Source organism: Enoplosus armatus, chromosome 6, assembly GCF_043641665.1.
Source record: "Enoplosus armatus isolate fEnoArm2 chromosome 6, fEnoArm2.hap1, whole genome shotgun sequence".
In the NCBI taxonomy this organism is placed as follows: domain Eukaryota; kingdom Metazoa; phylum Chordata; class Actinopteri; order Centrarchiformes; family Enoplosidae; genus Enoplosus; species Enoplosus armatus.
This window is the reverse complement of record NC_092185.1, coordinates 20,705,659-20,730,700: the sequence shown is the minus strand read 5'-3', so window position 1 is coordinate 20,730,700 and position 25,042 is coordinate 20,705,659. Positions and strand designations below refer to the sequence as shown.

The 25,042-nt window shown below is 41.7% G+C and overlaps 1 protein-coding gene across 1 annotated transcript in view; it reads left to right on the top strand.

The window, feature by feature from the left end:
- The window catches only part of cdh13 (cadherin 13, H-cadherin (heart)), a 196,042-nt gene that overhangs the window by 17,999 nt on the left and 153,001 nt on the right, over window positions 1-25,042 (top strand). The window contains exons 3-4 of the mRNA XM_070907066.1: window positions 5,357-5,568; window positions 16,582-16,695. Of these exons, the coding sequence (XP_070763167.1) occupies window positions 5,357-5,568; window positions 16,582-16,695 (326 nt within the window). The remainder of the gene's footprint in view (window positions 1-5,356; window positions 5,569-16,581; window positions 16,696-25,042) is intronic.

Here is a 25,042-nt window from a genome sequence, read left to right as displayed (position 1 = left end):
CGCAGAGGGAACCTGCATGTCAAGCAAGCCGATTGGTTGTGTCAGAGTTTGGGCGTACATTTCAGCATACAAATGTTCTTCTGGCAGAGCAGGAAACTAAATCCCTTTTCAAGCCAATTAAAACCATTGCTCGTCTTGTCCCCTAATATTACGTTGATAAATCCAGATTCTTTCGCGTTTGTTTCACGGACATAGTGGTTTATTGTCAGCTGGGTGAGATGATTCCCGTTTCCTGATTTCTTTTATGTTTTCTCCACACTGTGGTTTGCTAGACGTCACATCTCCAATCCGTACGAGTATAAAGGAAACACACACGTGAAGGTGTCTGAACAATAAAAGCGTTACATACATATACTGTTTACCTGAGGGTAAAATTAGGGACACTGACACTTAACCTATTTGGGGATTTTTATTCTCAGCTGACCATAATTGAAAATATTGGCTTGTACTATATAACTGCTGTGTTGACTGAATAAAAAAACCCTTTTACCCACCACAAACATTTGGATTTGGTTGTTGTCTAGTGTCAGTCCTCATATTATTAAAAGATAGATAGATACATACCTAGATACAATCAAAAACAAACAAAAGAAATAAATAAAAAATATGTCAAGAAATGAAACAATTTAGGGGGATTGCATGTTCCAGACATGTTTTGGATTTTGGTGGTTGAGTTTTGCCTTTTGTTTACAGCTGGATCACAGTTTGTGCTTTAAAGGCACTTTGATGCATATGTTGAAACACCCACATACTCCACACAGAACTGAGACATGCACATAACTCGCTGTGCTGTATGTCACTCAGGCACCGGGGCAACATGGCATTGTGGAACAGGGAGAGTATTAGAGGCAGCTTAGATGTGTTGAGAAGATAGAAACGTGTAACGGTCCACGTTGTTCTGCGACGCTGCCTCAGATCAGAAATTAACTGTACTTTAATTGGCTTTAGTCACCAGTGCAGTGGACGGTGCCATACATCAAAGCATGATCAAGGTTGTTAGTATGCACAGACCACACTTACACTGACAAACTGAGGAACAAATTCCCCCGCTGTGAGTGACATGAAAAACACCATGTGGTTTGCTAACAACTGAGATTCTACACACTGCTTTACCTGATGATTAGCAATCCCACTGACATGATGGGATTGGTTGGAGTGCCAGTAAAGGTAGAATGGGGGGGGGTCTTAATCATCTGTTAAACCCAAGATGAAAGATTCTGCCATCTGGACCCCCTAACTTGGCAAAATCCTTCAAACTGTTATCTTTGCAGCTGAAAAAGCCCAAGCCTTGTTCCCACTGGATCCCAATAATGGGCCTTACAGAATGCTCTGTGATAGGGAACTCTGGGATAAAATGCAATTCAGGGTGTAAATACATTTTCAAAAGCTGCTCCCTCTCTAATGCCAGGTGATTATTTGAGAATGGTGTTCTCCTGAGCCTTTCTCGTGAGGCTGAGCACACTCTGTCTGGTTAGACACGGCAGCTATCAGCTCAAACACACCCGTGCTGCCACCTTTGAGATTACTCCTCTGATTCCCATCTCTCCCATCATAGAGACTTGACATTTAGTTACAAGACAGAAAATTGTCTTCAAAACACCTCAAAGGAAAACTTTAGTACCTGACAGAGGAGGGGAAAAAAATCCAATTTATGTGGCTGACAAAGACAGTGGAGCCAATGTAAATATGCTTGGATAATGTCGGATGTCAAAATACGTTGCTTCATCACTGAGAGGCTGAAAATCAAGATTGCAGTTTTGTGTGTAGATGTTTTGTTTTCTTTATTCTGATGGTCTTGTTAGAACTTGTTTGATCTCTTAGGAGGTAACTGACATGATGATCGAAAAACTCTTCTTTTGAGTCGGCTATACAGAGACAAGCACAACCTAATGGAGGGATTTTATGTTAAATCTCTGACTGAGACATCACTAGTTAACAGTTGCAAATTGCAAAACACAAAATGTGTAAAAAAAAAAAAAAAGAGGGGGGTGTTGATTGTTTGTTCTGTAAGTTCAGTTATTCAATTAGTTGAGTCATTAGTTTTGTTTCTGCTGAAAGCCTAAATGACAACTTTAAAGTGGTGCTTTTGGTGCCAAGAAAGCTGATGGAATAGATGGTGGAGCCTAACCAGAGTACATGATGCCCAAGTTTATGGAACCGTTTGCCACTCACAGGCTCCACGGGAGGTTCTGGCCTGAAAGGAACTTGAATGTCAAACTTGAGGAAGAAGTTTAACCCCCCCCAACTCTACTTCTCCACTTGAGTCATCAGTGAGGGATTTTGGCGACCCTAATCCATGTTGTGCCCAGTTATTTCAGCCCTGAGCCAGCACTCTGAAGAAAGAGAGCGGCTGTGTGGTGGTGCTGCTGGTGAGCGGGGTAAGTTGCATTCTGTCATTGTTGCCTGACTTCAAAGCCGCCAGCTCACCATGCTCCCTTCTGAAATCCCCCAAAACCTGACAACATTAGAATACCATCAAACACTCTCTGGCTGCCTTTGAAATGCCACTGACACTGTTTGGCGCTGCAATTTGCAGGCTGTAAAGAGCACGCCCATGTTATTGAAATAAATCTGAGGCTTGTAATGGGAATGGAAATGAACACATCTTTCATGCTTTGGCTTAGAAGTGAGAGTTGAATATTGAGATGGAGCCTTGTTTCCCTGGAGAGCAGGTTGTTGACTTTGTAGCTCTCCCTCAGTGTCCATTGTAGCCTTCCCCGTCATTTTCTTTTTCATTTTTCCTTTCCCTCCTTGTTTTCTCTCCTCCTCTATTCTTCACGCCGGTATTCTCTTCTTACCCTCATCCAGATGGCAGAAAACGATTCTGTCCAGAGGGAGGATTTTTAAAATGTCTGCAGCGAGAGAGATAAAAGAAGCCAGACTAAACAGTCACAAAGGTTAAGTGTACCAAGTGAGTGCTTTGATAGACTTCAGTCTATTGATTTTATAGTCGGGCAGTGCTAACCATGGACTTTTCCTATTTCACTTGATGCCGGAGTGATGGGAGATAGATGTGTGCGGATTGATGAGTTTAAGTCAGACGCAGCCATTTCTACAAGGTAAAACAGTGGGGAAGGTGGAAGAGAAGGTATACACAAGAATGAAGGCAAGTAGGTGGTAAGTAAGTTGTTGTAAATACGAGCTACATTGCATCTCCTTTTATTGAGAAACACGGACAATAACAGTTGCAGGACTCTCAGCAGTGGAACAATATGTGTTAGTTACAGCAGTGAGTTGTCATTGTACATCCTCTCCCCTGTTGTTTCGCAACAATGCATCAGGACTATCAGTTATTAAGGCTTCAATGCAGCGAGGGCTGTGCTTCTTAGTCAACACATCATTCCTGAAATTAAGAGGTAGACACTGTTTCAAATAACCTGCAGCTCTTCATCTCACGACTGTGGCGGCTCCTTCTCCCTGAGACGCTTCCTTTAAAACTCATCCACTGTCAAAAAATGCAGAAAATGACCACAATCATTTTTTTGTTGATGCATTATTGATGAAATAATGAAACAATAAAGACTACTGTATAGAGAGGTAGTTATAGAATGTACACTGAATGGCTATTGTTGAAACAATGGCGACCATAAACACTAACTATGAGGGTTTGGTTTCATGAAAATCTTATGGTTCATAACTTATAACTAGAAAAAGAAAAAGTAGTGCACCAAAACAATATACTAAAACAGAAAAAATTACAGCTCAATCAGATATCAAAAAATCAAAAAATGTTGCTGAATTGATATATTTTACAAATGCAATTTTGCCTGACACCTTATTGATCCTTCATTTTTATAGGGAAACTGTTTGTAGGTCAAACTGAATCAGATGCTAACTGTTTGTGTTTAGTACTATTGCAATTAAATTTGTATGGCAACGATTAACAGTTGTATTTGTAAGGTAGGATTGAGCCACTCTGCATCAAGACAGTTACAGTATATTGGTTTCAACTTTTAATGAGCCGGTTCAGCAGAGAAAGTGTGCAGCCTTTGCACTGTAGATGAGAGCTGTGCTTTATCTTCAGAGAGTCACCACTGATCCACAAGCTGCTCTGAGAAACTTGATAAATATGGGCACAAATCCGAACCCATTCCTTCCTCAAAAAGATGTACTCCCACTCCCCAATGTGAACAGAATACAGAGATGAGAGGCTTTCCAGATCTTTTGTGAAGGATTTCCGTCAGCTGGCCATGAGCTACCACAGAGTTTTCTGTGTTATGTTAAGCTGAAAGCATTGCATCCATAATTGATGAATCTTGTAGGATATTGTCTTGACAGCCCTGTCCTTGTCGCAGAGGAGTGGAGAAACATAATCTTTCTCATATAGATTTTTCCTTGTTTTTACTGACTTTGTAACAGACGCCATGTCAGTCCAGAAACATGTGGCTGCATTACGAAGGATAGACATATGGAATATCCTGTACGTCGTGTTTCCAATTGCAGGCAATTCCTGATCTCAAACAGAACTGAAAAAGAAATAATGAATTATATAAGCCACCATATGTCTGTGGCAGACACTTTTCTGTGGCTTGAAATTTCCCTGCATTTTCAGACCCACGCTGAGAGTTGTACAGTACCATGTGATTCCTCCTACTAATCAACAGCACGTGTACACATCCACGCTATGCTGACTTCCTCCGGCACCCCTCCCCTCCACGATCCACAGTAGGGAGCATCACGGGAGGCCAAGTTAAAGAGGAGGCGAAGGATGAGGGAGGGGAGGATTGTCAGGGCTGAGGGTGGGGGAGGACATGGGGATCATGTCGAGACACCCAGGGGAGTGTGTGAGAGAGATAAAGAGCGGATGAACATGATCAGAAGGGATAAAGCCTGGTAGAGTCTTTGCCGGTATCTCCCTCAGTCAGGCAAGACAAGCTCACATGTGCACGCGTCACATGCAGGTAACTCAAAGGTGACACTTTTCTTCTCCCGCACCTTAAATCATTCTTTTCTCATCCAGTCCGGCAACTGGGCGTCGCTGCATTCTCTGTAGTAAATTCAGTCCTGTCAAAGCAAGCCAGACAAGTGAATGAGTCTACAATGCGTAATGCAATGGGCCATAAATATTACAGCAGGCTTCTCTGAATAGAGATCACGGACCTTTATTGTAGCCTAGCTGACAGAGCCTTTCAGAACCTCCTACTCTTTCTTCAGGGTATCTGTTTATCTTCAGGGCATCTGTTCATATCTGAGAATTACATGTTTTTGTGGATCGTATGGCAACCCCTCAAGTTCTTTTCTTCGCTGTGCAGTGTATACCTCAGTGACTGTGGCTGATTTTTCTTGATATTTCTGTTGTTTGCAATTTGTTTTGAGTGAAGGCATAATATCCACCCACTCTGTGTGTTTCTTCCAGTCAAGTTTGACGACTGCGCCGGGAACAAGGACGTGAAGTTCGAGGTGTCGGACGCCAGCTTCCACGTGGACGGGGATCTGAATCTGGTTCCTCAGCGAGATGTCCTGCACAGCAGGCCAGTCCTGATCATCCACGGGCTCAGTGCACACGCAGATGACCTGGCACAGGTGGAAGTCACTGGACTGCCGGTTCAGTCGCCGCACACTCTCAGGGTTAGTGGAAATTGCTGCTGGAGTGTGTGTGTGGGTTTTTTTTTTCATCAGCTTCTTTTTACACTTCTTCAAGATTGAAAAGGTTATGCTTCATTAAAGATTGAAAAGGTTACTGTAATGTAGTATAACTGGACATAATGTAGCAGTGATTAAATAACAATGCCCCCGGGTGAATAAGAGGATTTATGAGTTGTGTTTTTCGTTGATATTTTGGGGAATTCATTTATTTTCTTCCTTGCTAAGATTTGGATGACAAGGTTGACAAGGTCAAACAGGAAGCTACAGCTAGCAGCAGATTAGCTAAGCACAAAGAATGGGAATCGAGGGAAACAGGTGGGCTGGCTCTGGCCAAAGGTAACAAAATCTGCCTACAGGCACCTCTAAAACTCACTAATTTACACTTTATATCTCGTTTGTTTAATCCATACATAAATAAAGTGTAAACACAACACATTGCAGTGTTGCAGTGTTTACGTGCTGGACTATTTCTCGGCCAGGGGCAGTATGTTACACTCCCAGTATTTTTGATGAGAGATTGTGCAAAACAGTTAATTCCTGAGAGTTAGTTGCTTTTCCTATTGCAGTTATTATTTGGGCTGTTATCCTTGTTTATCACTTTAGTAATGAGGATTACCCTCCAGTCTTTAGAACTCAAAAAGCCCTCACACTCCTCACTGAAGGTCAAAGTTCCTCACTGAATGTAGAAGTCACAGCTGGAGGATCCACCATGTTAGCGTTTAGCCAGACCCAGCATCCACCTGTCGGTCAACATCAAGGGTGTGTGTTTGATTTCGTTCACTTAGCGGACTCGCATTTAATCAGTGATTAATTAAGATAGATCTAATCTTTATTTTTAACCTTTGCCGAGGTACAGTTAACAAACCTCAAGCCCCAGCCCGGGTCCAACTGTACCACGCACACCCCCTGACACTCGACCAGTGAACGTACACATTCAGCATGTACCTTTTCCAGAGTGTGAGCTGAGTGCACTCTCTGGACATGGAGCCCAGCTTCTTCTCTGCTGCAGCTGCTGATTTGACATCGTTTTCTGCTCCATTCTCACAGTTTATTACGACTTTTTCATGTGACTTTTGTTTTTAATTCTGTAATGGATGCGACTTGAAATGCAGCAAAGTACCATACTTTAGATAAAAAAATACTTAAGCACAAGTAAAAGTACTGATTTTTAAAATGACTCAAAAAAGTACAAGTACACAAAAAACGACTTCATTACGTTAAATGTAATTTGTTACTTCCACCTCTGCCCACATCCAGTCCCATATTGGTGAAAAACTCACTGCAAATTTCCTGTACAGATATGAGAGTGGTATCAGTCTTCTCATCTAAGAAAACGAATATGTTTATTTCCCAAACTGTCAAGCTACTCCCTCAAATGAGGAGATGTCTGAGAGTTCAGCGAGGAAAGCTTGCTTGGAGTTGTAAACATAGGCACTGGGTGTCATTCACAAAACATTCACACATTAGTGATCGCAATTGCGAGTTAAAAACATTAAAAAACAAATTCATCAAATGTTCAGAGGCATCTGTTGTCAGTCATATTCATGCATATGTTGATGAATTCTAATCACTCATGAGTGTGAGGCACGCTCATGCGACCTTAATTATCATCAATTAACATAATTGCACCACCTCAGAGAAGCCATATTAGGGAGTTAGGAAACACCCACATCCACAATCTTTGATGCCAAATGGACATTTAAAGAAAGTGAAGAATAACTTAAGTGATGCAGATCTTGAAGTAATACTAGTAATATGTGTCATTAAAGAAAAATAGCCTTCTATTTTAAAACAGGCAGGCAGTACAGCCTCAGTAAAAGATGATGATATGGAGTAAGAACACAGAGAAGGTGATTGATGTTACATCCACCAAGAGAACCATATAAGAAGTTAAAAGAAGGGGTTTGCATTTACTAAAGAGGAACAGCCGCTGGAGGAGGCCAGGAGAACAGCTGCTGCTGCGCTCTGCCAAACCTATGAGCATATCGTTGCCATCACCAGAGATGTGTCAGTTCCCAGCACTGTTGCAGATGGCAACAACAACTGAGCCCAGCACTAAGTCTGTGCACAGGCCGCTGGATTGAATGTTTGACGACAGTCAGTCCAGATTATTGATCCAGATTACTGACACTTAAAAATGTTGGTGCTAAACACTTTGCAATGTCCAAGCGGAAGTGAAGGACTCATAAATGGGTCCACTGTGGGTTTCGCATATGCTTCACACATGCTCTGAGTCAGTCTGGCGCAATTTCCGCTTTGCTCCCTTTATACGAATACATCGGAACCACTTAAACTTGGCTGAAGACCCAAACGTGCATGCATGTCTCTTTTCTCATGTTTTGAATCATCATTCATGCATGAGTTCACATGGAGGAGAAGATGAAAGGAATCACTTTTCTACAGGGCAACATAAACAGCTGCAGTGTTTTTGCACCAGGGTTTGGTGTATGAAGAATTACACTGGCCAGTTCCAATTATATGAGAATTTGGCCAGTAAGCCTGCACCCCAACACTGAGCTTTGTTTCTCTACAAATGTGTCCTTTTGTTTGTGTAATCTACAGAAATGTGTTTCTGTAGCCAGCAAATGGACTGCCTTAAAAAACTCCTGCACCTGAATAAACACCATTTTCCCTCATTCATATCCTCCATAAACGTTAACACCCCCCCCCCCCCTCTGTTTAGGCCAAGTATACTAAGTTGATTAGGAAAAGTTTCCAGGGACTGCAGGTACAGTTGGTGTTCCCCTCATTCTCTCGTAGATCATCTGTCTTCCTGCTGCAGTGCTTAGTGTCCTGCTGCTACATTCCTCCAGCCTCCTTCTTAATGAGTGTCTCCATCCCTTTCGCCATGATGTGGCTCTCATTTGTTTGTGCCTCTCACCATAGTTTATCTGGTTTGCTAGTCCGTGGGTGTTAACTTGGCAAGTCATTGAGGATATAAGTGAATTAGTCTTTTGGCAAGTTTAATGTGGGAAATGAAGTTTCTAGCGACTAATGTGACCGTATGGTCTGTCCTCTGTGTGAGTGAGTATGCGAGTGCTTGCTTTCCATGAGACATTTTTGACAGTGGATTGCTTTCACATGGCATTTCATTTTGTAGTGCATTTATTTTAGTAGCCATGCGAGAGGCATGGCTCTTGGTTGGTCCACCACTTTGTTCACACTGAAATATCTGGACAACTATTATTTTTCCATTAAATTTTGTGGCTGTACACTCTTGGTCTTGTTACGGGGTTTATATTCAATCAACTATCAAGTGTTCAGGTTTTTTGTAGTTTTAGCCTTCATTTCTATGGGTTATGATCTGGGAACAGATGACAGAGAGTGGCTGAGCAAAAGCCGAGTGGTTATAAGACCAGACAGATTGTAAACAAGACTCCATGTTATTAGACCCAGTATTTTACAGGAATTGTCCTTCAAGAGGTGGTACAACATGTTTCTCTAGGGCAACAAAAAACATTATTAGTTGGAACATACAGCAAATTATCACAACAGATTTCACCATTTTACCTTTTACTTTTTGTCTTCCTTTGAATTCCTGCTGTAAGATGCCATCAGTGCTTTAACGTCTCTGTTTAAGTGGATTCGCTGAACTGTTAATTACAGAGCGTTGCAGAAACAACGATGGAAAAAGATCGTTGGAGCTGGGCAGAGAGGAAGACATACGAAAGCTCATCGAAGGATTTGAGAGAGGGAGAGTCCTCTGATGAGGCACGGTGGTTAAAAGCTCTCATTATTTCACTATCAATTAATCTGCTGAAGCTCCTCAAGCTCTGGGACTCATATCACCAGAAAATCTATTGTCCCCTTTCTCTGTCCACAACCTGCCGTCCCCCCAAATCACCCCCACCCTGGGCTTCTGCCCTCTCTCAAGTGGCCCATCAAACACGAGTTCAGAGCAGCAGCAGCTTCTAAAGAATCTGTAACTAACTCATAGCATATTTTAAAGCTTGTTTCAATAAGCCAGGGGTTTGACTTGTGCAATGACTCTGCCGACAACACTGACTGCACTGGGATGCTGAGCTTTAAATCTCCACTGTGAGATAGTCCTCATGGTAGTCAAGCTGCCTTGATGCCTCTTCCCTGTTTTTCAATTAATGCACCACAGAGTAGGTTTCTTTTTGAAAGTGTGTTTCAGTAATGAAATCTCTTTGTTATGCGGCTGTCAAAGTTAGATGTTTGTATTTGCCCAAACCTGCCTTTGTTTCCTCTCTAACGCAGAACGGAAACATCCCATGGTGAATTTATTGGCATAACTAATGGTATCGTGGCAGAAAATATTGGCTGGTGATAATTGATAAGTGCTGTGAGCGAAGGTGGAGAGAATCAGTTTTTAATTCCTCGGCGCGAGCTGTTAGTTTGCTGTAACACATGCCCAGAGGGAGAGAGGCGGCTGATGAATGATTCCTATTATGAGCAAAACTCTGAATTCAAAGAGTAATTTATTCCCTCCAGTTTTTTTTTTTGCAACCGATCAATATGTGAATTAATGGATGAATGCATTTCAATTTAACAAAGGCATGCTGCAAGATATGGACTTTTTTGTGTGTATTATTCGGTGTTGTTTTGGTTATGTTATGTCAGAACAACAGTTATACAGAACATTTTCTTACCTTCGGGGGGGCATACAAATGTAACAAGTGATAAGAGGCAAAATAATCCAAAATAGTCCAAAAGCCTATTTATTTTGCTTTTGTTATGTTTCATCCATTTTAGCACATTGAATGAAATGTAATATTGCATCCAGAGCAAAATCCTCACCCTGCAACGGCAAATAGATTCTCGAACCAAGCTTTCAATGTTCAGTACGGCTTTCTGGGGATGACTAAGATGTGACATCTTGCAACCACAGCACAACATCTCACATTATACAACACAACACAAATAATCTTGGTCTGTCTGTCTCCATCCCACTCACTCTATATCTCCTTAGCTCGTTCTGTAGCTGTCATTTGTTAATTCTGCCTCTGCCTTTGTGTATTGTCTGTCTTTCTTTACACTGGTTCCTCCTAGCCCTCCATCTTTTGCTGAAACGGTTTAATATATCTGCTGACTTACACATTTTTTGTTAGCTTTTTTGCGGGGGACTGAGTACCGGAGAGGAAACCTAAAGGCTTAACGTCATGTTCATTTACAAGAGCAGCAAAACAAACCTTCACCTTCAAAATATTGATGTGCATAATTTCCAAAAGCTGTGCTAATTGTAAAAATGCTTTGCCTCACATCAGGTGAAACACTAAAATCAGGGAATAGTGTCCTTCTGTGGGTGGTCCGGCTCCAATCAGGCTCATAGGAGTCTTAAAGGTCAGGGATATAAGTCGTTTTGTTAAAACTTTGGAACAAATTCTAAAATTAGGTGACAGCTGAAGTAGAGAAGCTAAAATTAGAGTATGAAAATTATGCTCAGGTCTCTTAGATTTAGTTAAAGCCTCCCTTGTGGGTGCTGTACCAGCTGCAGATGAGAGAAAAGTCTGACTGTGACGGAAGTCAAGGGAAACATGGATCATCACATGGATGACTTTTTCAGGTCGGCGGAGGATAACAAAGACATTATTTTAGAAATGGGTTTCAAGTAGAAGAAACGGGAAAAGTTTCTTGGTAATCAAAACAGCTAATAATATTCCTGTGGGGCGAAAAATAGTTTATAAATACAGATTAATGCCCCTCTACAATGCTAGGGGCTGACAAACTCAAACTATGGGGTCAAGATTCAAACGAGACTTTTTTTTTCACACAAACTGACAGTTTGACGTACTCGAGATGTGCATTTTTCCCATAAGAACACTGATGGTTTTAATAGTTGCATTTGAACATGACATATGATTTGCATAACATTGCATACAGTACTGCAATGTGCTCTAACACATGAACCATGTAATATGAAGACAATTTATAGGCCTAAACATTCATTTTGCACAATGTTTGGGCAGTTATGTTAAATTTATACCTAGTTTTGAATGGCTTCATGTTATGATGAGCCTGTTTTGAAACAGTTGTCTGGATTATTGTCAGTGCACACCCTACACCGCTATCTGCAGGTGAGATTGTACACACACATTTAATCACTTTGGCACAGAATTAATTAATTCAGCTAATCAGCGTCTCGCTATATTCCGCTTGACTAAGATGAAAAGTGTTTATGCTTTGCTGATTATGCTTTAACAAAATGTGAAACATTGTGCCGTCAACACCCACATTGAGGGACGTGTTGTGGCGAGTGTGTATATTCATTGTTTTGTGCGTATGCATACTGCTGACGCTAACTTAAGTGAACTCTAATGTGTATTTGGAGAACTGACTGATTGCCTGACCTGGCTGCATATCCAAGAGTTTATTCCACACTGACATACATAGCTGTACATCCCTGTCACCACCAGCCGATGCTGGCCTTGATATTATCCTTTTCTCAGCAGGTCTCCAACACATTGTCAGAAATGAGTAATGGCACTTCTCAATATAGCATTGAGACTGAAAATGGCAGAATGGACAAGGACGTGACTTTAGTGCCACAGTAACTCTGCGCTCAGATGACAATGACAAAGGCTCCATCTTTCCCTCCCTCACACACAAAGGGACACGCACACAAGCACACACACACTGTAGTACAATACATATGCATGTAAATATATGGACATGTATATGCCCTCCTCTTTGTTACCTCTGACTGACCAAATATATTCAAAACCTTTTTTTCTTGTTGTCTGACATGCCCTAATGATCATTTGGGAGACAGAAGCAAATGTATTAAGGCCGGATCAGGGTTGATGGTGCGGCAGTAATTTATGAACAGGACACATTAAAGATTCATGGCTTCCTTCTCTTACGGTGTCACCGAGCTGTATGAACACTATTTATCACACGTGCAGACTGTTAGAGAGAAGAGAGGAAAGTCTGAAGAAAAGCTGTGAAGCTCACTAAGTGAGAGAAAAGAACGAGGGTGGCAGGTAAAAAGGTGAGAGGGAAGAAAGTAGGGCTGCAAGTTATCTTTTCCAGAAGACCCTGTGGTGAGTCATCCTCAACGAGCAGGACAAACGCCTGTGTCCAGCTGCACACGTTTGTCAGTGCGTCTCGCCGTCCTGATCCACCTGCAGAACATTGATAGGCTTTAAAGCTCCATCACTCCCTTTCCATATCCACTGTATCTCAGCTCAGTGAAGACATGGATTTGACAGCATGATCTATCTTAGCCCTAACCCCAGTCTGAGTCACCAGTCCCCTCAACCAGCCACTAAAATTACCTCATGGTGCCTGTTTGCCTCCCCACTCCTTCACAAATATCATACAGCTGAGACCTGTGCATGATGGGATTGATGCGCTCAGACTCAGGCCGGATTTATACAGACAGCGCTTAAAAGTCCATCAACTTGCTTGTGAAGCAGTCAACACACACCACTGACTGCGCTCTTTAGACACAAAATAGGTCATGTAATCTCTCACATTTTTTGCCGGGTGTTCTGTTTAACCGCTTCAGGTCCAGTTTTAGATTTCTGTCTTTGAAATTTTAGAAGGTCATCCCCCACTGGGTTTGATAAGAGTGGCCATTTCAGAGACTGTTCAGTGTGTCTTTGTTGTTCTGGTCCGGTTGTGTTTATGATTACTGTTTCATTGTGTTCTCTCTGACCTTTGTAGCTGGGAGGGGTGGAGGGGCGAGGCGGCTAGTGGTGTGAGTGTTTGGCATTGCCCTCTCTGTCTCAGTGTCGACACTGTGCTGTAAACAAATGGCTCAGTTTTTTCCCTCTCACCTGCTCTCTTTCCGTCATTCTGACAGGGGTGAGAGTGGTGCCAGAGTCCCTGTCAGCCAAGAACAGCAGTGTGAGCAGTAAACATGCAAACAGCCCCCTGCACGCACACACATCCACACACTCACACAGCCACATCTGTGTGCAGTGCACACTGTCAATAAAGTGTTGTAAAGTAGGCTACAAAAGATGAAGGACAAAAGAGACTATTTGCATTGCAAATGAAACCACAAAAACCTCAGGTCGGTATTTTCCCTTTCATATTGAAACTGTGCTGTCATTTTAACCGGGGCTCAACGACTGGGCTCGTTGCTGTGTTGTTTCTTTCTCTGTCATTTTGCTCAGCATTTAAGCAGTGACTACCTTCGTGTGAACAACGGACTTGTGGTTGCATGGGGCAGATCAGATTAGTGTTAAGAAGGTTCAAGTCCAACTGAAATCAGTCATCCCTTTTTGCTGTCAACAACAGTGTCAGCCTCTGGAGGGGCGTGTCGGTGTCTGTGTTTGATTGACAGCAGCTGGTGGGCTGAGTCCTGGCAGGGAAAAGAGAGACAAAGTAAACAAACTCAATCACTGAAAACTGTTGCTTACAAGCCATGGAAGAAAAACTGTGTTGTTACCACTGGTGGTAATGGTAAGGTAAGGACAACATCACCATGTGAACAGACTGAAATGACATTTGCATGTACATGCTTAAGCTCAGCTAAGCTTTAATGAGCTAACTAGCCTGCAAACTGAAGTTAGAAATGCACTTTCCCTGGTGGATGTCAGTAAGATGTCAGTTTTGGTTGCTAGTTCAGCAAACCAAGACACAACACAAGATGTGTGTCCATTTTCGTGAGTTAGATGAGGCGAGCCTGTGGGTGATGTTAGCTCACTTTCCCATTCACCCATACTCTCTGTAAGTGAGGAAGTCAAAAACCCAGCCTACAAAGCTTGAGTCTATTCTAAAATCGCTGACTAGTTTCTCAACTAGCATATGTGACTGAATAGTATTAAAAGCTCAACAAAAAGCAGCCTAGCGTGGTTCCTGCTAACTCCCAGGTGGTTATGGAGTAGATTAAGTAAGGAGATGGTAGCATCTTGCACACCCCTATTGACCCTATATTGACTACGTTGGTCTCTCACATAATTTATTTGTGAGTACAGACAATTTGGATGTTTATTATAACAGACATTCCTAAAGAAACTAATTTGATTGCATGCCAATCTCTCCTTTAGTCTGAGCCATGAGAGACTGGCAGGCGCTCTCTCTGCACTCTGCCGCACACCTAACGGACAGGGCAGTGTGAGCCTTGCAGCTTTATTCTGAGCTATTTGGAGCTTAGGCAGACAGCTGAGCAGTAATCAAGGTGAGATAAGACTCGTGCCTGTGTCACTCTCTTGAGGCAGGGGTGAGAGAAGAGGAGCATCTTCTAATGCATGATATTCCTCTACCCATTCCTCAACAATATTTTCAAAATGTTTCTCCCATGATAGCTGCAACACCAAGCAAATTTGCCTCTTGAACCTTGTCAATATCCAAGCCTTTGAGTGATAGGCACAGCTGATTATCATCATTAGTGGCATGTCTGGCCCTGAACATAATATTTTTTGTTTTTGCTACATTCAAAACAAGTCTGTTCTCTAAAGTCAACAGTTCCAGCCATCATTTTCATTTTAATCAATATAAGATAACCATTTGTCGGTCATCTCTGTCAGTGTGGAGTGATGTGCCTCATATGCATGCTGGAGTTTAATTCATTAAGTGAAAAATAGTGTAGTATCTGTTCAGGAACAACTTCTTCCATTAGCTTGCTCAACATTGGAAGAATACTAATCTGTCTGCTATTGGCAGCTGAGCAACTCTCTCGTTTGTTTTTCGGAAGAGGTACAACCTCGGCAGATTTCCCTATCTGGGGGAATAACCCCTCCTTCGGACTCAAGTTGAAAATATGACATGTTGGAAATGACATTATATTCTAAACAACTTTAACCGTCCATCCAAATTTCATCCAAGGTTGACACTCAAGATAGAATTGGTTATTATTCGAGACAGCATACCACCCCCACTAGGGGGAAACAGGTGCCAGATTAGCTCTCTATGCAGGTAATGGCTTTCCCTCTGACCCGAGTTATGATTGTTTTGGGAGATCGGGATGTATCACTGAACAGTGCTGCACTGCTTTGGAAGCTGTACAGTAAATAGTTTGGACCTTTCAGCACTAAAAGCTTATCACCTTATCACACAGATGTGTATACAGTACATGTCCAATATAATTTTTTATTTCTATTTTAGTTATAATACATTTGTCTAATAAAGCATATGCATATTTAGTGGATATATTTGTTTGGGTATGGCAGAGCATTTGTGTGTGTGTGTGTGTGTGTTTGTGTGTGTTGTCTCTTCTCGGCTCATGTCCAGGTGTGCAGACAGTCAGCAGACTTTTCTCCCCTGCAGGTCATCACCTCCATGTTAGCAGCCAGGATCCGATCTTCCTGTTCATATTGTCAGTGACAGACATTATTTTCGTCATCATCCAAACAGAGGGGCCCCAACGGTATCAGTGAGCTCAAAGTGAAGAAGAGGGGGAGAAATCTCTCACTATATTACACAGTAACCATGTCTTTGTTTACAACGGCAGGAGGGTGGAAGATGAAATTAGATTATGCTATTGTGTTCTCAAGAGCAAAAATAACATTTTAGATTGGCTCCTTGTGCATGAACAACGCAATTGCTTCATCAAAACCTTGTCAAATCTCATTTCTTCATTTTTACCATCTGTTTTTGTCTTTGTTGCTCTTGCTGTAAATCTTTGTTTTTTCGACTTCTCTTCAACTGTCCTTCTTCAGCATACGAGCTGAATAAACAATTAAAGAATTTAGATGAAATTGCAGTGAAAGCAGAAGAACAGTTATTTCATGTTTGCCCAGAGAATCTCCTCTCCTCTCCAAATGTGTAAAGCATATGGTGCTGCCTGCCAGATGCTGGCGCTCAGTCTCTTTGCATTCCTTGTCATGTAGCACATACCACTCTGCAATATTGGGAATCACTCCAAGAGTTCAAAATGCATACTTGACTGGTTGCTGTGAGTGTTTATGTGTCGTCGGTGAGGTTTAGAGTAATTACTAAGAAGCCAGGGTTGGTGTAAGAATTATAAGGGGTGTCTCCACACGGGGGGACGGGGAGCTCTACAATGTGACTTGGCAAGAGATAAAATGTTAAGGATTGTTATTTCAAAGTTTAACAATATGGTTTCACTTCTTTGTGTTTTAGGATATCCTGGGTCTTGGCCAGACGCTGCCATACAGATCAAAGAGATCCCTGCTGGTCCCTCCTATGGTCGTAACTGAGAACCAGAGAGCCCCCTTCCCCAGGAACATTGGCAAGGTAAGAAACACGTGGTCCTATCATAAACTCAGATGGGCTTGATTTCCCAACAGCATCCAAATGTTCACCCCAGAGAGAAAATTGCCCAGAGTACAGGACCAAGGTTTTAATATGTGCATTATTTAAAGCTTCGGAAAATGATATTTTTATGTTCTGTGACAGTTTGGTCATTTTCTTTATGAATTTTCACCATGGTCTTATTTAGCCCAAAAATAGAGAGGGTTATGGCGTGCTCCCTAGTCTGTCACACAGCTCCATAGACAATTTATAGGGCAATATAAAGATGGAGACTATAGTTATATACAGGAATATAAGAATGTGAAAAGAGAAGCGAAGTGATGGTTGTGTGATAATGACTTGGCATAAAATCCCAGACGACCATCAAATGGGTCCTTAAAGTCAGTGCCAACCACTGCTATGGAACCAAATGCTTTAGAAAGTTCTTTGCCTTCACCGATTGTAATTGATCTAGTGTTTATAAGTCTTTTTACAGAAATATAATATAATTCAAATATAGGAAGCAATTCTTTCCTATAATATCCCATCATATGTATTCTGGCAAGCTTATAATCATTTTACTGAAATGGGTTTTGGGCTGAGTGGGATGTCATTTGAGCTTAAATCTCTTTGACACCATGCAGTTATCATGACAAGATACAAACTCAGCACAACTTACCTGAGAGTTTATATTATGTCAGACTAATGTAGAAATCATCACAGGAAATTTTCCATGAGAGGCTGACTGAGTCCATTAACCTGTAGCCATTTACAGCTTATTACACCCAGTCAAAACTGTAGCTGTTCAGCATACTGTTTCTTCTGACTGCTGCTGTGGGCTAACACACAATGGCCAAGGACTAATCTATGCAGAAGATACTTCAGTCTTTATCTCAATCTGACAGTGACTGACCTGCTGTCCCAGGTCAGTGTGCATGTCATTCACAGGGCTCATGACTGGAAATTCTGGCTGAACATTATTTATTATTATTCTGAGGTGGTGTTATTAGTGTGGATGAAAATAGGAGCAATGTTTCAATGGTTTTGCTTGCTGACAAGAGGAGCCCTTTTTTATTTAATGATTTCTTAAGTTATAAAAGGACAGTGCTCATTTATGCCTCAAAAAAGCACTTGATCATTGAGTAAGGACCTGTTGAGGTCACTACATATTGGAGTATTTTGTTTGTTGCCAGGACTTTTAAGCATTATTTTACTGAGATGACTAACACATAGTGCTGCCATTATTGGCCACTTACTACAAGGACAAGAGGTGGACTTTTTATCTGTCACAAATAGAAATAGAAATTTCACATCGCTGTCTTGGTTGGTTTTCGACTCCTTCAGTGTATGTTAGTGTTCAGGATGCAGCAATGTAGACCTCAGTGTCACCTGCACAACTGATTCACATTCAATATTATATAATGTATTTTCCTCTTAGATATTATACTTGTATGTCTTCATTATGTTGTTTGGCAATGAACTAGCGGGAAGAAAGGAGAGAAAATTGCAGGTATATATAATACAGTAGATGGAGGATTCGATTAATACTTCGCAATCAGTCTATGAAATTAAGTGATCCAATTTCAGATCCTACTGCAGTCTTTTCCATCTGAGTGGAAGTTTTCCCAAGCTGAGATTTGAAATTGGGAACCGGCAAAACAAGCCAATCTTAAAACCTAGTGAAGCAGTGTGTTTTCTCCTGTTTACTGTAAGTCGCGGTGATGAGTTCTTAAGCTGTTATAAATCGAAGAGCCCTGTGATATAAAACATCTAATGACTGAAGAATAGATGCTGTAAGCTTGCCTATAAATATTACCATAGTCAAATACAACTGAAATCAATGCTGCCTGATTGAATGAAAGAAACGTTTTAGCTCTCAGTTTACTTCAGTCATACAGTAGGTGGATGCACTGCAGGATGACACCTGTCCAATCTGGGAGTCACCCAAATCATATGTAATGGAAACAGCAGACACAGAGCATGTATTACATTTCATTTAATATCAGTTTAAGATCAATTACAGCCTGTTTTTGGACCTGAAAACCTGCTGGAAGACTGGATTTCGCCAAGTATTGATAGGAAACTACTTTACACAAGGTAGTCTAAGCCACTTAAAAGATCAATTTATGATGTCTTACAAAATAGCAAATACAACTGATATTAAGGTGGACAGAGGTTCCAGTACAACAGCCTGAGGATCCTTTTTATCTTTAGGAAGTCAGTCAGGAACTTTTAAGGTAGAGTGAAACAGCTGAGTCATCAAGGCAAATTGAAGAGCCAGTATCAAATTATTTGATGAAGTCCACCAATAGAGTAACATGTTGTATGTCAAGAACTGAAATGATGTCATTTACTCAACACTAGAGTGGCAGGAGATATAGTGGTAAAACCAGCCTGAATTACATTTAAAATTTACTGCTGAAGATGTTTTCAGTTATTCAGATTCTGCGATATTCTGGACAGGTGAGGTGACTTGACAAAATTGGCCTAAAATGTAAGAGCATGAGTGACGAATAATGTTGAGGTCATAACAATCAACATTTGTTTAGACATTAGACATTCGTTTTTGTGAAGTAATTCATGCAACAGCAAAATCAGTGACAGTGAGCATCAAATAACATTAAACACACAAACTGTGCATTAAATGAGGTAATAGTTGTCTGCACACAAATGAATGTGTCAGTATGTACATATCATTTTGATTTATAAGAAGCCTTTCACAGAGTATTTCCAAGGCCCATTTTTCTCCAAAGGCGACAACAGTTGCACTTTGCAAACGATTACCAATTGTTCATGTAGGTGAAATTTAAACTAACGACATTAATTGTTCGTGTTGTTTCCTTAGTGCCATCTTATTGCTTGATGTTGTAAACAAGTTGCAATTTGGACCACTAATATCGTGCTTTCCCAATTATTTTAGCAGAGTATGGTTACAGGTGGCCATGCTGAAGGAGAGACAGCTACACCAAAAGAATCTCAAGGTGCTGCTTTCAAAAATGCACATAGGTAATAAATGAACTCTCATAGGATCACACTTATCTTTTATAGGAACACTTTTTACATCTAAGAGCAGTCATTATTGCCAAATGAGGCCCCAGTCAGAGACGTGAAGTCAGATCCTGTGCTCTGAATATCACAAAGAACATGGGCATAGATCTTTTATTCCATCTTTTATTCTCAGCTCAAACTTCCAAGTACAACTTCAGTTAGGGCGTTGCAAATGGCTAAAAGCAGAAGCATATATTTCCTGAGGTATTGCATCAGATGATTGGCTGTCGTGAAGCCTTGGTGTTCATCTTTTTGTCAAGAAATAATACGGCAGGTGAAACATATTCTGAGGTTTTAGAAATGTTCATTTTCAGCTATAGTTATTCTAGACGAGGTGGAATGTTATTTTACCTTTAAATTGAAATGGCATTTCCTGATAGCTGATATCTTTGACTCTTTTGATTCATTTCTCTTTATGAAGGAAAGTAGATGTGTGTGAGTTTCTGCACATAACGTGGTTGTTGTGTTGCCTGTGGTTACTTACTCCTCTCACCTTCTCAGTTTAAATAACATTCTAGTATTATCTCTTTATCTCCTTTTGTGACATATTATGTGTGTTGGACCCTTTTTTGTAATGAGAAAAATAGAAATCCTTTTGTCATAGTATCTGGTTATTCATATCTGGTATATTTAATGCAACAAACAGCAGAATTAAAGTAAGGGGGCAGATTAAATGAAGACTTTCATGTTCACTTTCAATTTGTTAGGGACCACATATTTCAGACAGGTTGGAAAAAGCTGCGTTAGTGGATGAAAACAAGAGTCCCCATTGGAGTCAGTACTCTTCCTTTCAGTTTACCTTATTAAAGTCTGGCAAGGGAAAATATAATTGTGTAGCATCACAGTTTGACACCCAATTTAATTCTTTGCTGAAGTTTTATCAGCCTTGTCGTCATTAGGACTCTCAGTGGACGTTGAAAGCTGTGACAATACTCCCATTACTGCAAAAGGTGTGAATATCAGGTTTGTATGATTCCAGATATCATTATGCCAAATTATTAGCAGGTTTTTTTTTTTTGCATGACATATTCTCCAAAGTGCGCTACTTTATTGCGAGGATTTATTCATCGTTTCATCACTGATGAAGGATTTTACTCATCTAGCTCGACGACTGCGGAACAGGCCAAAGATGATGGTACACAGCTTATTATTTATGTGGCAGATCATGAGTTGTGTGCTGTTACATAATGCATGGAACTCCTTCAACAGCACTTCAGTTAATTTCCTCTCAAAAGCATTGTTTAATTTTCAATGGTGAGAAGTTAATCATATCACCTGAGTCGTCTTGGAACAAATGGTCCAGCAAACACCACACATTTTGGACCCTGAGCCAGGCTCTACATTCATCTCTCCCCGTGTTGCCAAACTTTGATGTATCTCTACGTGTCAAGCGGCTTTGTTATAGATAAGACTGGGCACTAAGAGATCAACCACATCTCTCAATGCCCGCAGAGACTAACATAAAAAGATATCCCCGCACTGAGCTCTGCACATAATGGATAATTGTACCCTGGAGAGGACGAGCACAGCGCAGAGCCTGGGCCTCCAGCTCATCCCAGAGATCATCCCAGCTCTGTACTCAACATGGTCCCTGTGAAGCAACTCAAGGGCCTGGAGATTCCAGGTTGGTAGTGAAGGACAGTGGACTTAGTCTGCATGTGTCAAAACCAGTAGGTGATATATTTGGGGGACGACCGTAGTCCATAGGGGGTTGTGCTAATTTCTCCCCTGGTGAACTGCAGGGAGGAACGAGAGTCAGCAGATAAGTTTGGTCCATAGGGGACACAAATGATCTCTACAGTATGCGACGGAGCTGCTGTGGATTCAGCTCAAGTGGCGGCTAACAAGTATAGCTATTGCGGTTATTTTACACATTCGGGTGAGGAGTTTGACGCATACTGCATACATGACATGAATTATTTTCTCTCTCTCTCCATTGCAGTCCCTTAACAACCCCCCCCCGGCTCTTTTCTCCCAATTCTTCTTCCCTCCACTTCCCAGTTGCAAATTCCATCCATCCTCCTTACACCCCTGTATCCCTCCATCCTTCTCCCTTACCTCCACGGTCAGCTTTGCATGAGAAGACAGGCTAATGTGGGCTATTTTACCCAATAGAAGCTATATGTCTGCGACTTGGCGAAATTGATTTTCCACACCAATAGCTTTCCTCTTCTTACGCAACCTACCACTTCTATACGGCAGCCATTCATTTTTCATGCCCCCTCCTTCTCTCTGGGAGGTAATCAGTAGGGAGCAGGGGGAGAGGTGAGATTGCAAGGGCTACGTTTTTACATGTATGACTGTGCGTGCACATGCACATGTCAAGAGTGCGTGCATGTGTGTGTGCTGGAGGAGTGAGGGTTTGTCGGCTGTCAGCAGGACTCGCAGGGGAAGGGTAAGAACCTTGTTGTTTATGTCACACCTCCTGCTAGCTGTGGAATTGTTTTGATACAGAGGCCTCTCCCCTGCCTTCCCTTGGGGGCCCATAAACAGCTCACAACAACTCACACAGCAGCTGGAGCATGCAATGAAATTGATATGCTTAAATGTGTCTCTTAGTACACGCCACTTCAGTCACTGCTGGTAGGACCATTTTTTTAGACTGCTCAAGTATTCAGGAAGATAAATCAATCATAGCTCAAGTAGTTTAAATGTTTATTCCTGAAACCTTTTTGCTCGTGTCTGGGATTATGTGTGAGTCAGACGTCATTCTCAGGGGAGGATAGGAGGCTGGGCAACCTCAGGAAAAGGAAAAATGATTTGTCCTCTTCAAGTTTAGGATTTGACATGTTTTTTTTCCTTTTCTTTAATAGTGTCAGTGTTGTCTGGCTCCTGTTTGATTGTCCAAACACTAGCCATCAGCTGGCTCCAATTTTGAACAGTTTTCCATCCATCTCATGGAGGTTTTCAAATTGCAATTCTCCTAATGTCAAGAAAACTAGGAATTCTATTAAATCTTGTGGCAGGCCAATCACAGGTGACGACCAAAGCCTGATGGTTTGACAGACGGCTGTCAGCCTCTCTTCATGTGATGAATATGTTTGTGTTTGTTGACAGGCTTTGTTTAGACTGGGTGCAGATGCACGGTACAAGTCAGACTCCAACTGAAAAGTAGAGTGTATATCTGGAGGATACTGTAAAGTAAGTATTAGCAGATTTTTGATAAATGACAAACTTAGCAAACTTAAGCCAAGCCCAGCATCCTGTAAGCTGCAGCTGTAAAGGGGTTGGTCCAAAAATGTAATAGAGAATTGCAGTGCGCTCCGCATTGGTCATTTCTTAAACTTAAACAAAACAAGTTGCTCTTGTTGCTCAGAATGTCACATCTCCCTTTATATTTTGAAGAAAAGTGATGATTCATAAAAGCAGCTGATGTAAGACATGTTTTAGTAAATTTGGAACAGATGTGGAATTTATTTTTTACAGTGCAAGTACTTTTACAACCTGAGAATTCAGATACTTTAACTGACAGTATTTAGTGTGTTTGCAATGAAATCACTCAAAGGTGCAAAGTGAACGGCAACCCACCAGATCAGGTGTGACTTTGGATTTTTGCAGTTTCTGTGTGTTGGCTCAGCGGTAGCGTTGTCTCCGCACACTGAGAAGGTGCTGATTTTGAGCCCTCACAACCTGCAGGGGCCCTTCTGTCTGAAGTCTGCATGTCTTCCTCATGTCTGTGTGGGTTTGTTCCAGTAAATGTGTGAAAGAGATGCAGGTTGGATTGTTTGGAAACTCTTAATTGCCCGCAGGTATGAATATTTGTCTTATACAAAGCTGATCTCATGTCCTTATTGGATTCTTACTAATTCCAAAAAAGCATTCTGCCAGTAACTCAGATTCACACATTCACACCCTAAAAACAAAGCACACACATCACACACACACACACACACACACAGAAGCAGTCTCATTAAATAACAAATCAACATCTCGGATTCATCAGTGTGAAATCTCAAACACTTCAATCTGTAAAGCCATCTTAACTCTCCGTGCTGCACTGGAGCTGTTATTCAACCTGTGTTTATCCTTCCTTACCTCAGGGTCGACACATATCAACACAATGTGTCTGACTTGACATGACACTTCCAATAAAGTAGAGTTGGTGGGAGGAGGGCCTGGTTTGGCTGTAGCCTCGCTAATATAGGAAGGGGAAGAGACGTGTCTGGCTCCTTTGTTCCATTGTATCAGTGCCGAGTGCGTCCTGATTTGCTCTGCCTGTCAGTCTGTCCCCTTCCCCTGTCTTGCTGCCTCCCACCTGGTGTCTGTCGACTTTTTTTTCTACTTCCTTTATTTCTCGGATTCTTTCTTTGTCTCTTTTTGCTGCTCCTCTCACTAAAACAGCCGTTCAATACCAGGGACCTGATCTTCCAAGCAGGGAGAGAGCGAGTTGTGTTGTGAGATGTTACGACATTAGAAAGCAGGCAGCCTGCGGGCCTCGTCATTTAGTCTAATTGATTCTCTTAATTGTCTTAGGAAGACCAGAAAGTTTCTGCCTTTTTCTCCCCGTCTGTCTTTCAGCATGTTAATCATGCCCGTTTGGGGCGGATGTTCGCCGGCGGTGAGTTAAAACCGTCTGACGCAAATTCCAATTCATGCCTGGACCCCCAGACACATCCAGCAGATGTGAAATCCATTTTGATGAGAGGAGCTTAAAAAGAACGAGGAGAAGCAATAAAAAACAGATTTGTCGGGTGTGAACCGCCCAAGAGATGCTGTCCTTGCGTGAGCTTAAGCAAGACTGAGTGATTGCTCATCCTGCTGCCTGAGCAGGCTAACACAGGCAGCCCATTTTTTGCTAAAAGTCTTTCATAAAATATACTTTCATGCTCCTTAAAGTACTGCAATTTTTTGCCGTTTTGTGGTTGTGTGAATTAATATTTTGTTCAATTGTTGCCTTGGAATAAAGGTAAAAACAAACACTTATGAGGCAAGGACAGGCTGGACTGTGTGAATTAAGGCTTGTTTTCAAAAGCAGAATTTCCCACTGCAACGGTCCCTGCTGACCCTCTTAACGCAGTCTTGATGCTTAATGGCACTCTCGTCTTCCCATTTCTTTTTTTTAAACAAGGGTCCCAGTTGATTGTTGACCCTCACAGGCTTGCTTTGACTGGCTCAGGACACAGTGGCTGATGGGTAATGATTAGCAGGCGGCCTGGCTAACCAATCAAAGCCTGTTAATTAGCGCCATTGCTTTCCCATCATCCTGTGTGGAGGACTCTTGGGTTCTACTCGCCCATGTCTTCACCAGGCTTTTTCCACCTCGCCTCGTCCCTCTCATTAGCAGGCTGGAGTGGCAGGACAA